The sequence below is a fragment of the Zingiber officinale genome, chromosome 1B, assembly GCF_018446385.1.
Source record: "Zingiber officinale cultivar Zhangliang chromosome 1B, Zo_v1.1, whole genome shotgun sequence".
NCBI classification, from domain to species: domain Eukaryota; kingdom Viridiplantae; phylum Streptophyta; class Magnoliopsida; order Zingiberales; family Zingiberaceae; genus Zingiber; species Zingiber officinale.
This window is the reverse complement of record NC_055986.1, coordinates 16,418,759-16,432,530: the sequence shown is the minus strand read 5'-3', so window position 1 is coordinate 16,432,530 and position 13,772 is coordinate 16,418,759. Positions and strand designations below refer to the sequence as shown.

Here is a 13,772-nt window from a genome sequence, read left to right as displayed (position 1 = left end):
ATCATTTTGATAATAAAAAAAGTAAAAGGATTTTTTTATATTTTTAAAAGATAAGGAAAAAATAAATATTAAAATTTTACATAAATAATTCGATGATGTCTGAAAGCGATGGAGATGATGCATTAGGTAGGTGGCGCTGTTGTTGACCGGGAGATGACTTTGTTAGGGAGAAATGATGACGTCTGACATTCCTTCTAGTTCCTCTTTGCGCATACTCGAAAGAGCAAACAGAACGTTAAGGTAAAAACCAAGGAGAGGGTCTCTGGCGTAGGCTTTTCGACACTCAAATCAGTACGATGACAAGTGAAAAATAGAGAAGATGAACAGTAATATTACATATTCAAGCATACAACATACCTCGCTAATGGAGAGAACTCCCTTTTTTATATCATCTCTCATAACTTTTATAATAATGAGACGATAAAATATATTCAGTGTTAGAAGATGTCTGGTAATGAAAGGCATACCATCTTCCTCCGAGGAATCTTACATTACATGTGTATGACCAGAGTTTTTTTAACCCCCATAATAATGATATAAGTTGAATAGCTACTCCCATAAGAAGGTTTTGTTGCCTATATGTGTCAGATATTAGAATATTCTCTAGTGAATAGTTGTTATTTTCAGACGGGTTCTTGTAATTCCCTAACAATGTTGTCCCTTAAAAGTAATCCGACCAGCCACATATCTGACCGACTATATGTAATAAGATACTAATAAGAATGGGGAACTGAGTTCCTCTAGTCCAACCGGCAATTAGGCCGACCGACTATGATGCTGAAGATATGATAAGTAATGAGTTAAGTCGGTTGGCCAGTCTCATAGGTCCGGCTAGTGCTGGGACTAACCGACTGTATAATAAGAGACTGACTTTCGAGAGAAAAATGGAGCTCAACCACATAAATCCAACCGGCATTGGGCCAGTCGGCCTTGTACTGAAGGTTGTATTGTAAGGCTGACAAGTGAGGAGTTGGCTCCCATAGATTTGACCGGTGCATGAAGACCGATCGACAATATGATGAATGTTACTTTATCATATTGAAAATTGTCTGGCAGTAACAAAGAGTTGAAAAATAGGAGACGATGCCCTATAAGATCGAATGACCCTTGTGGTGGCCAGCTATACGCCAAGAGATGACTGCATGTTGAGCGCCTTAACTACTATAAGTCCAACCAGATCTTTGTCCATCTGGTTGTATGTTGAGAGACTGCCTTAAAGGGTGAGTTGTCCGGTATACCTGGACAATGAGTTGAGCGACAAGTCTCTTTAGCTCGACCGACTTTAGGGTCGACCCATCATATACTAAGACTTATACTACTTATGCTTAACAATGGGACGCTAGGCCCCTTGAATTCGACCGACCTCATACTACAAGCCTTAGCATTAAGGGGCTTAACCCGGACTTCAACTGTATATGCTTTGACTAGAATTGCCACCTCATTATGACTTTGACTGCTATCTTGCCTTGACTTTGACCGCCAGATCACCTCTAGGCTCGTTTATGACATATCGCCCCCAGGGCATGCTTGAGTTGGCTAGTGCAAAGCAGAGTTGCTACCATAGGGCAAAGGTTTGAATCTCGGCAAAGTCAAGGGAAAAAAAAGCCCTCCTCTGCACTGGCCAACTACAACTTCCCGATTTACCTCCTCACAGATGGTCGTGGGGCCGACCATGTGGGGCCGCTGGCGTGGCGGATTCCACCTTTTGCTACCATCATTTATGACATATCATATCACTAGCCTTCCCTTTAAATCTAGTTAAAGTAGGTTTATAGTTGACTGACTAAACTCAAGTGTCTTATCCATCCTATCGTCCAATTTACTTGTACGACCGGCTGACCGCACTTATGCTCATCCCTTAATGCTACAGTCAACATTGCTTTCCTTGAAAAATTCTTGTCAGACACTTGGTACACTTAGTATGCTTAAGCGATGCACTGGTGATGCGTGAGAACATACTTTTTAGCAAAATAATTTGGATTGTTTCATCCATCATAAATGTTCATTTATGGGTAAGCGTCATATGTCTCACTAACTCACTCTTTGAAACGACAGTTGACACGCGCTTCTTCGTATGAACCAATGACGCTTCCTGCTTTCCAATCCAACGGTCGTCAATGATCAAGTTGTTTTGGTCAAATGGTTAAGATTAGAAAATTTCTCTTGTCTTTACGCTTAAAAACCTCAAGTGTTGCAGAAACCAATTACTTGCACTTCATCTTATTCAACCTTTTCTCCCAATGATTCCCATCAATGAACATCCTCTTCTTGTGACTTGTATTCTCATTACGACCTGTATTAGTAAGTCCCACCTCCGATCTTCCTTTATTCTTCTTTCATCTCCCTTCATCTATCCATGGCACAAAAGACATTCACTCATTGATATACCTTCATTTGATCGGACTTTGACGGTCATGACTTAGAAATGCTATATTTATCCCTAGAAATCCCCAAAAATTATCACATCCACATTCCTACCTTCCAAAATCATCTTCATCCTCCTCCTCTTGGTTTTGTCACTTTCTTTTAAGATCAACTTTTAGTGGGTTTGTTATTTCTGATCTCCTCTTTTCTTTCTGAAATAAGTCTTTATTTCAACATTCCACTCCAACAATTTGCACCAAATGTCTTTCACACTATGTACGGAATGTATATTCTATGCCATAAAAATGACATTCCTCTATCTCCTCGTAACTTCCACTATTTTTCATACCTAAGAAATTAGAAGCGAGGTTTTTTTTTTATTCTAGTCTCACCCCAAGGCATTGTTCTTTAAAGACTTGCCTTCTTCGAATAAGGGATGGAAGTCCCACTTCTATTTTATTCAAATGCCTATGTCTGTTTCATGGCTAACTGCCTAGAGATCTGACCTTCCTCCTATTCCTGACCTTGGGAATTATAAACACGATTTAGCCTTTGTGCTTTTCTTAAGGAAATTAGACGACATACAATTCAAGGGCCCCAAATTACTGCATGAAGACCTGCTATATTTGTTCGGCCTAAGCCCTATCCGAGCATTCCTTCCCTACTCTTTTGGTAAGCATTAACTGTTAGTGTAATCGACCTCTAGGCAAAGTGGAAGTCCTGGTGAGTGAAGTCAGGACCTAGTGAGTGAAGCTAGGTGGTGGAAGTCCTAGTGAATGAAGCTGGACCCTAGTGAGTGAAACTAGGTAGTAGAAGTCCTAGTGAGTGAAGTCGGGCCCTAGTGAGTGAAGCTGGGTAGTGGAGGTCCTGGTGAGTGATGTTAGACAATGAAAGTCCTAGTGAGTGAAGCTGGACAACCCTAGGGTTGGTAATCCTAGGTTATATGCGACCGACTGGTTTCCAGTCAACCGCGTGCGGTTGATCGGACCAGCGAATCTTAAAATCTATTAACACTGTCTTACTTTACTATTTTATCTATTGTGTTAACTCAGTATTGCAGGGAAATTCAGCTAGATCGACGGGCCGACCGGATAGCTAGCATGAAGTCCAAACAGGTCGAAGGGCTGATCGGATGCCTGGCAAGACGGTAAGTTAAGGCAGGCGCCCGGAACTGCCTATATAAGCAGTCTTCCACCAAGAGCCAAAGACACAACTTGAATTTGCGATTGTTTTCTTGCGACTCCACGACGTGACTCTGACGGCCAAGTAGCACTACTCCGACGATCGAGCAACACAATTCCAATGATAGAGTGATGTGACTCCAACAATTGAAAGCGTAGCCTTCCAAGACTCTAGAAGTTGTTGGTATATTGTTATTATTGCACTTAATTTATAAATCCGTTGTATCTGTCCTTGTAAATATTTACGAATTGATAGTAAATTACCCATCGAAAGCACTCTCACGTGCGGGCTTTGGAGTAGGAGTCGACGAAGGCTCTGAACCAAGTAAAACTTGGTGTGTTAGCATTAATTTCCATTTTCACTTCCGCTGCATATTTTAATTCGGTTTCGATTTTTGACTAACACTATTCACCCCCCTTCTAGCATTTTTCACAATCCAATATTAACAACTTAACCGTCATGTTATCAATAACTAAGGTCTTCGTTATTAACGCGACTTTAGCGACCGAGTGTCTTCAATTGGAAAATGCTAAGCTAACTCGGCAAGAGTAAATTCTCCGGAATGAGCGAGAACAACAATCGGCCAATCCTTTTGGCATGACTTCTAGTGACCATGCAGTTGATTCCCGCATAGCGCCCATAACAGAGGAGGAGTTGCCTTCTGACCCTCTCCCGACATCAGAAGACTCTTCATCATCTAATCCCGAGGCACCCCTGAGGAGGAGGCGTAAAAGGTGAAACTCATCGCCGCGACTTAAGTTCCTGAGGTACGAGCATCTCTAATCAGCATGCCTTCCCCTCATCTTACACCTATCTGGCCAGAGACCTTGGAACCTTTCGAGCTGACAATTTCTGCTCTTCCCTCTGTCAGTCCAGCACAAGAGGAGGTCATGTCTCTTCCGGGTGACTCTCCAATTGTACCAGCTCCACACTCACCCTCCCCCTTTCAATAGCTCCCCTTGTCGAAGCTCCACCCGCTGAAGCTTCCTCCAGCCATCCGAAAAGCTTCTATCAATTTTTGACTGTATATAACCTATCATCCACCCAGGCAACAACTTTTCCATCGACTCTCAAATCGAACTGAGGTTGAATATTACTACAAGGCCCATTAACTGAGGCTTGGGACTTAACCATGAGTTGAGCGGACGAACATACTTTAGCGGAGATGGCGGATGACTATTCTTATGATTTGACTATGGTAGGTTTTAACTTTTTCACCTTCCTTTATTCAGAACATCTCTAATGATGTTTTCTCTGTAGCTTTGGGGAGTTGGGCTGAACCTATCCTGGTCTGTGACGGAATTGCCCCCGAAAAATGAGGCCCTAAAGAGGTGGCTATCAAAGGTAGGCTCTATTTATGCACCCGATTCTCCCAGGAAGCCAATTTCAACGTGACCACTTGAGAGAGTTAAAATAGCAACTTCAAGAGGCTCAGGAATCGACGTAAGCTGTAGCAGAGAGAGTGTAAACATCATAGGCCACCCTGAAAGCCATTGAGAATAAACTAAGGTCTGAAACAGTCAGGTGGACTAAGGTGATGGCCGATTTGGATGAGAAAATTATTGAAGTCCAGAACCTCTCTGCTCAGCTAGAGGAGATGAAGGCTGCCCATGCCTCGGAGATGGGTACAAAAGGAGTCAAGATGACTGTCTAAGCCCATTTGTTATCCGAGCGACAGTAAAGGGTGGATGCGTAAGGAATTGAGCTAGAGTCCCTGTCATGCCCCGAGGGTATACTTGTCCACCAAACCGGACGGTACCCCCTACTGTCTGTTGGATAGTATCATATGTAAGGGAAGGGGGTGAATCATGTGGTTTTTAAAAAACTTATTTTTTTCATTTTACAAAATAAGTACACAACGAAAAACTAAACATAAAAATAAAACAAGTAATAACTCGATTGGTTACTTGGTTCGGAGCCTTCGACGACTCTTACTCCAAGATCCATGATCTCGTGGATCGTATTGATGGGAAATTCACTATAATCCTCTCTCGAAACTACCGAAAGAGGAAAATAAGTACAATAGAAAAAATAGGATAAGAAAAATAGGATAAGGGTAACAAGCTATACTTTCCTTTTAAGCAATAATTAAGTACACAAAGAAAACTTTGTTACCCAACACTTGTAGATGATCGGATCAAGCTCGGTGTTGGACAACTCCTCAGCAGTAGTTAGGCACAACAGTGTCGTAGCAGAGTAGCAACATGCAGTTAGAGTGATTGGAGCATCGAAAAAATACGCAAAGGCTTATAGAAGAGTTGTCTTGAAAGCTGGCCGAAACACTCTTTTATTGAGCATTGGAGGCGCCTTCCATAAAATTGATGGCGCCTTCAATGCGCAATGTTTTATCCCAAAAAATTAGTGCATTATCATCATCGAGGTCTTCTGCATTATTCGATCAAAGGTGCCTTCCAAGCTCTTGAAAGGCGTCTTCCAATGCCCAGCTCAAGGCGCCTTCCTTCGCATGGAATGTGCCTCGGGTACTGTTCACCTGAATTTTGTACTCTTTTCATTCTGTAAAATGTGTTAGTTCAAAACTAAATATCTAATCTACAAAACAAAGTTAGCATAATAAAAATAAGCAGTTTAGTAATTAGACAATGTCTCCCTACGATAAGGATCAAGTCAGAGTCTCAATTTAGATTTTCGAAATGGGCCTAAATTGGACCTGCGCCTAAAGTTCCTTATTGGGACTCACCCTCACTAAAACACTCTCCTCTAGTGCTTACCTCCACTTACCTGCCAAATATCTGGTCCTCCATACCTGTTTGGACTTTCTCTGGTCTTGCTTAGTATCTGACTAAGCTGATCTATTAAGACTTACCTGAAATACTGAGTTAGTATAATAGATATAAAATAGTAAAGGAAAATAGTGTTAGCATTATTAATAATTTGCTGGTCCGGTCGACAACACGTGGTCGATCGAAAACCAGTCGGTCACACATGTTTGGAGTTTACTCCTTCAAGACTTCTCATTATCTACGGTTACCTCTCCTTAAGGTTGCCCAGTTTCACTCGGTTACCTCTCCTTAAGGTTGCCTAGTTTCACTCACTAGGACATCCATTGCTTGACTCCATTTATCAGGACTTCTACCACCTAGCTTCACTCACTAGGGCTTATTTTTACTCACCAGGATTTCCACTACCTAGCTTTACTCACTAGGGTCCAACTTCACTCACCGGGACTTCCACCACCTAGTTTTACTCACTAGAGCCTGACTTCACTCACTAGGACTTCCATTAACTAGCTTCACTCACTAGGGTCTGACTTCACTCACCAGGACTTCAACTTTCTAGGTTTACTCACTAGGGACTAGCTTCACTCACCAGGACTTCCCCTTACCTAACCAAGTTAGGACTTTTCCTTGCTAATCATCTAGTCCTGACTAGACTTCTTTATTTCAAATATCAAGTCATGCTTAGATCAACCCTTGGTCAAATTGACCAGACTTAGGTACATTGTCAAATATCAAAACCTTGGAGGTCGATTGCACCAATAGTGACAATATGAGAAATAATCGATATGAAACCAATAAAAGGCAACACAAACATCGATGCAATATAAAATCGTAACTCATAACAACTAATGTGTATATGTTTACATGTACATATGAACATAAAATTTGATTAAGAAGTACAACCATAAATAAAGACAGTGGAAAATAAATCAAACAGCTCAAAAAGAAATCTGAACTCGAGTGGGATCGACAGCCAGTACTTCTTAGCGACATGATACATCCTCTACCTACTAACTTAGAAATAGAGGAAAAGTAAGGGGAAGTGAGTACAACAACTCAGTGAATATAAGAAGATAGTGCTTAAATAATATAATGAAAGGATTTCAAAGAATACAGTCTTAGGTAATAAATATTTACTATAAAAGTAAGAGCACTGACATAAAATCATCTACTAAATAAATCATAACCAACATATTAACCCTTCACCGACCTACTCCACTAGGTATAGCCAATAAATTAGGAGTAGATATAGTACATCAAAAACCACATTCATAAACTCAGCATATAATAAACATATAACAAATCCTGACTGCACGCGACAACATACTACCACGAATGAGTCTCATGGGCGATCAGGGTATCCACTGTCTACGAGCAACAATACATGCTACCACCATCTGATCTAGTGGCCAAATAGGGTGAGGTAGTTATCTATAGCTCCTCAGATACTGACTACGGGTGATAATACATGATACCACCAACTAGTTCAGTGGGCAATCAGAGCACATGAATGTCACTATATGTGGGCAACAAAACATGCTACCACTACCTGGTCTAGTGGGCAAACATGACCTATAGTTATCTAGCTAGGAACTGTGGGCAACAATACATGCTACCACTATCTGGTCTAGTCGGCAGTTTTATATATCATGATCGTTGACGATTCTCTCAACCACGAATAGGAGATAATGATCGACAAGATATACTAACGGTCACTAATGACTCTCTCAACCATGAATGGGAGACAATGGTCGTTAGGATATACCAACAGTCATTAACGACTCTCTCAATCAAGAATGAGAGATAATAGTTGTTAGGATATAACAACATAACGATAAGCAGAAAATGAATAGTCACATCTAATATAACATTTTATAACCATACCCCAATCTAACCTCACTAGCGTATAGGCATGAGCTTAAATAACAAACAAGGGTCTAGTAGAATACTCGATATCTTACACTACGGTATTGCTACATAATAGCACATGTATAAATAATGAAAAACATCATAGATAGCAACGAGACTACATGGATATCAAATAGATTAAATTAAGTACAAATAACTAAGTATCAACGCAAGAAGCAAATAGAGTGGAGTCAAGATAAGTAATAATTGATGTCTAATCAATAAATGACAATAAATAATCATACACTAATATTAAAGAAACTAAAGAGGTCAAACTAGGAACTACCCACTTCAAATGTAGAGTGTCTTATCCGTCTTCAAGTCCGAATGTCAAATCGAGCTTGAATCTTATAAATATAGGATACAAAGCCAATCTAAGTACTACAGTAATCTAGTAACTAACATAATCTAAGTAGATTAATGCTAATTTGTTTTCTTTATTCATTAACCATCTTAATTAATTAATCAATCAATTAATTTCCTCATCAATAAATCAACTAATAATTAATACTATCACCAACTAATGATCCAATTAATTCCTTATTAATTATTAATTATTAATTTTTTTTTTATTTTCTCAAATAAATTTATTTAGTTCTAATTTTAATCATTTTAAATCATTATTATAGATATAATATATATATTTTTAGATATCATACAATCCCTGCGGTCAGAAGTAGAGGCCACGAAATCTAAGTTAACTGCTTCTAAATCTATGTTGGTCAGAACTACATCCGAGTTGATGGCCTCCTGAGCGAAATGATCTTTCTACTAAGTGGGGGAGGATAAGCGCTTTGAGACAAAGACAACAATCTACCTTCAATCATGAGATCATAACATATCAATCGTCACCTTCATCAATAAGACTTTTCTTGTTGGAGCTGAAGGGGCGATTGTACAACTCCGCGAAGGTGACTACTTGGTGTCTAAACCCCTACTTGATTTTTAGATAGCCAAAGGTTCTTAAAAGAACTCCCACCCGGCGTCTTCCCAAAGTTTGCGTAGCATGTATTTTATGTGCTAACCCCTCTCATGGGCAAAAAAAAACTTTCCTTATGTAATATAACTTATTCTATTTTCTACTTAAACTTGTTTCATGTTTGTTTTTTGTTCAATCTGGTCCTATACTTGGTTGCTCCCTACTGCTAACTTAGTATTTATGAATATCCCACATACTTGAGTGGAGGTGTTTTAGTTTCATTTTATATACTGAGTGGCTTAGAAGCTAGGGTACTTAACCACTTAGGTAACAAAAACTCAAAGATCTGGCCGACCCTGGGATGCTCGGATATGTGGTAAGAACTGCGTTTGGGAGACGAGGGGGATGAAGCCCTAAACATCCAACCAGAGTAAAAGCCAACCGGATTTTAAATAACTTAATCACTAAACACAAGGAAAAGTTTGTTTGATGCACTCTCTAGAGTTTTGGAATAATGACTCACCTGTCACATCTATTATAAATATGCTTCTCGTATTGATGGCATGTGTCTAGCAATCTCATTCTCTTGACATGACAGCTAGTGCATAATTTTCTATCTTCCGAGTGGTTCACCTTTTTTTTGATCTAATGGTCACGAAAATTGACCCACTTTTCTACCATGATCCAACAGTCCCTCTTAAAAGGGACTCATAGGATTCTTCTTTAAAAACGCTAGTGACTATTGAGGATCGGTGGCCAGCTAGAAGGAGGGTTGAATAGCTTGGTCACTCCAAATCACTTGTCTTCCTATAATGTTAGTTACATAGAGGAATAGAACTAAAATAATGAAAGCAAATAAGAATACAAACACTAACAAAATCGATGTAATGTGGTTCAGAGATTGCTTGCTCCTACTCCATGGCTTGTCCTTGAGATCGACGTGTTGGTGCAGGAAGCACCAGACGATCAAACTTGTGTTTTGATAATGACAAAGGATTTAAAAGTTAAGATGTCTTGTTGTCTAATAAGGTTCATTGAGCTTGCAGGAAAAGTCCTAAGTTATCTTAGGCAAAAGTCCTAATGGATTTTAGGCAGGTGGAAAACCCTAGGGAGTGGTAACCCTAGGTTTTAGGGGGTGGTAACCCTAGGTGATGAAAAGTCCTAGCTGCGGTTAGGCATGTGGAAAACCCTAGGGGGCGGTAACCCTAGGTCCTAGGGGGTGGTAACCCTAGGCGGACAGTCTTAGCGAGTCGAACACTTCGGGCAAAATCCTAGAGTCAGGGACTCTAGGTTGAAATCCTGATAGTCGCGGACCGGGTGGAAGTTTGGATGGGTAGCAGAGCGGATGTCCAGCATGAAGATCGAAAGCCTCGGATGTTGAGCAAAAGTCCAATCGGTCTAGAAGACTGGTCTGACAATATGTAAACTCTCTTGAGAGGAGTAGGTGAGGGCGCGCTCCCCGGTGAGGGAACAGTAAGCGTCAGTTCGAACTAGGGTTTCCGGAGGCGAAATCCGTAGTTAGAACCAGACAGTCTAGAGACTGTCAAAATAACTTATTATTTCATATTTTATTGTGCTAACTCTATTTTACAGGGTATGTTTTGTATTTTGGACTAACACATCTTACAGGAAGAGAAAATGACTTTAAAGCCTCGGATGAACAGTTCCCAAGGCACCCTCCGTGGAACTTGGAGGCGCCTCGGTAGAAAGCCTCGCACATCAAGGCACGAAGGCACCTTCCAAGGAGATGGAAGACGCCTTGAACGCTGGATGGAGGGCGCCCTTCATGGAGCTTGGAGGCGCCTTCGGGTGGATAAGCAGCGGACGCCGCGGAGCTTATCGATGCTACGAAATCAGGAAAAGTATCCTCGCTGAAGGCGCCTCCTATGGAGGTTGGAGGCGCCCTCAATGGCTTACTTAAGCTTAGTGTTGGAACCCCAAGGTTGTTTTGGTGTGATCAACATGTTAAGTTAGGTCCTGTGTGTTTCTAACCTTGTGTCTAAGTGTGCAGGAGCTTAGGAACACAGGTAGTCGAGAGGAAGACGCAGCTAGCGAGAAGGACGGCAGTCTGAGGGACGAGGTGCTGCGGAAGAGTACACCGGCGGACGAGAAGGAAGCGCGCGGTGGTTCCGAGGGACGAAAGCCGGAGCGGAAGATTGCTCGGAGAGCAAGAGACGCAGCTAGCGAGAAGGTCAACGACCGAGGAACGAAGACTGCGGATGAGTACGCTGGCGGACGAGAAGGAAACACGCGGCAATTCCGAGGGACGAGAAGCCGGAGGGAAGCCCGCTCGAGAAGATCGGAAGTTGGGTTCGGGTGAGCCCTTTTCCGGATGGCAGAGATCACCCAAGTGAGCGGATCCGGAGGAGAAGAACCGGACCGAGGCGGGACTGAACCAGAGAAGAGGTCCATGACGAAAAAGTCAACGGCTGTTGACTTTGGGCTCCGGGGCGCCTAGAACAGTCCGGGGCGCCCGGACCCAGTATTTTCACCAAATCGAGTCAAAACTCGATCTGAACGTTGGGGGATAAAATTTATCCCCCCCAGGGCGCCCGAAACCCTTCCAGGCGCCCCGACCAAGGCTATAAATATAGCCTTGGTCCAGAAGCTTTTCATCAATTCAGAACTCACGCTTTTCTTTCAAACACTTGTACGCTTTCTGTAGTTAGCTTCTATTGTGCGCTTCAACTTTGTAAGAGGCTTCTCCGCCTGAAGGAGAAATTCTAGTGCGATCATCTTTCTTGGATTAACAACCTTCCCGGTTGTAACCAAGTCAAAACCTGGTGCCTCGTTTTCTGTTCTGATCTTAGTTTATTGCTTTGATTATTTTACAAGTGTCAGTTTAAGAGTTCGAGAAGGGTTGGTTTGTGTTTTGATTTCTGCAGGGCTATTCAACCCCCCCTTCTAGCCGGCCCAACGGTCCTACACTTAGTTCGAGCAGAGGTAAAAAATCAGAAATTTGCAAGTCTTCTTCTGTGTGCTGCTCAAAAGACATTTTGACAAAGTCATAACACTGTTCCGACAACCTAATGCTCTAATTCTAGATTTCTTAGTTGTTGGTATATTTTTACTACACTTAATTAACTGTACTTTAATTTGTAATATTTTGGATTGATAGTGAATTGTTCAAAGTAAACACTCAATGAGTGTAGGCCTTGGAGTAGGAGCCGTCACAGACTCCGAATCAAGTAAAACCAACTTGTGTCATTGTTTTCTATTAATTGTTCTTATTCTACTACAATTTACTCGATTCTTTTAAAATGAATGAAATAGCCATGAGCGTTATTCACCCCCCCCCCTCTAGCGCTTTTCAATCCTACAATTGATATCAGAGCTGGGTCGCTTCGAATCGGTGAAACCACCATTCAAGTAATTTTTTTCATGGTATTAATTCTTTTGTTTTATTTAATCGGAGTTGGTATAATTGCCTTATTCTGATCATTTTATCATAATTAAAAATTCAATTTTCTCGAAGCTAGTGCAACACCACTCGAGCTCGCTTATTTAAAATTATTATCCCGCACTACTAATCCAAGACCAAGCCTTGGAATAAGTTTTCTCATTTTTTTTTTGTCGTGCTAGATTTTTAAATGGCCTACCAAGAGGGATATAGCACTGCACGCCCTCCCCTCTTCACTAGCGAAGACTTTGGTTACTGGAAGAGCCGAATGGAATATCACCTCAAGACGCAAGTCGAGATGTGGATAATCATCCAAACGAGATTTGCTGATCCCACCGAAGATGGAGTTCTCATCCTGTGCGATAAATGGGATGCACCAACGAGGAAAAGGATCAAGGTCGACGCAAAGGCTACCCAGACTCTACAATGCAGGCTAACAAAAGAAGAGCTGAACCAAGTCGGCCTGTTCTCAAGCGCTAAAGAATTATGGGAAAAGTTGATCAAGCTGCACGAGAGAACTTCCGACACGAAGGTAAGCAAATGTGATTTAATTTTAAATAAACTGTATAACATAAAAATGCAGGAAGGTGAGTCAGCAAGCCAACATCACGCACAGATTCAGGACCTACTAAATGACCTTCATGCAATAGGTCAGAAGGTGAAAAACTGCGATATAATCAGGTATGCACTTAATGCATTTCTGATGAATATTTTGTGAGTATCTATGGTAGATTCTTATAAATATCCAAGGACCTCTCCTTAATAAAATAAGATGAATTATTTTCTAAATTTGAGATTCACAAACAAACTAATACTACTCAGGTCGAGAAAGTATTACTTTGATTGCAGGAACGAGCAGCACGCGGGAATCAAAAGCAAAGCGCAGAACTGAACCCTAGTCCAAAAATGAACCAGACTCAGAAGAAGTCTACGATGAGATTACAACCGAACTCATTAACCTTGTACTAAAACTCTATAAAAAGAAGAAAGGATTCACTAAGAAAGACATCAAGAAAGTGATTTAATCCAAGACGGTGCAATCAAGACCAAAAGTAAAGTCTGAAGTAACTTTCTACGGCTGCAACAAAAAGGGACACTTCAAAGCCAACTGTCCGAACCAAAAGGAAACAAAGAAGCAAAGGAAGAAGAAAGCACTGCAAGCAATATGGGATGAGTCTTCTTCATAAGATTCTGACGAAGAGCTTGAACAGACGAGCTTCCTTGCGTTTACAGCCTGGGAACAAGTCAACGAATCTAAAAC

At 41.2% G+C, this 13,772-nt stretch overlaps 1 protein-coding gene across 1 annotated transcript; it reads left to right on the top strand.

Annotated features, from left to right (window-relative positions):
- Nucleotides 1–12,809: 12,809 nt before the first annotated feature.
- LOC122030094 lies at nt 12,810–13,403 on the top strand. The gene is made up of 3 exons (XM_042589282.1): nt 12,810–13,043; nt 13,095–13,192; nt 13,361–13,403. The coding sequence occupies exons 1-3, from the start codon at nt 12,810–12,812 to the stop codon at nt 13,401–13,403; spliced, it is 375 nt and encodes a 124-aa protein (XP_042445216.1).
- Nucleotides 13,404–13,772: the final 369 nt, after the last annotated feature.

Coding starts and splice junctions, on each gene's coding strand:
- LOC122030094 (XM_042589282.1), top strand. CDS start 12,810: ATGTGGATAATCATCCAAACGAGATTTGCTGATCCCACCGAAGATGGA. Junction 13,044..13,094: donor AGAGAACTTCCGACACGAAG/GTAAGCAAATGT, acceptor ATAAAAATGCAG/GAAGGTGAGTCAGCAAGCCA. Junction 13,193..13,360: donor AAAAACTGCGATATAATCAG/GTATGCACTTAA, acceptor CTTTGATTGCAG/GAACGAGCAGCACGCGGGAA.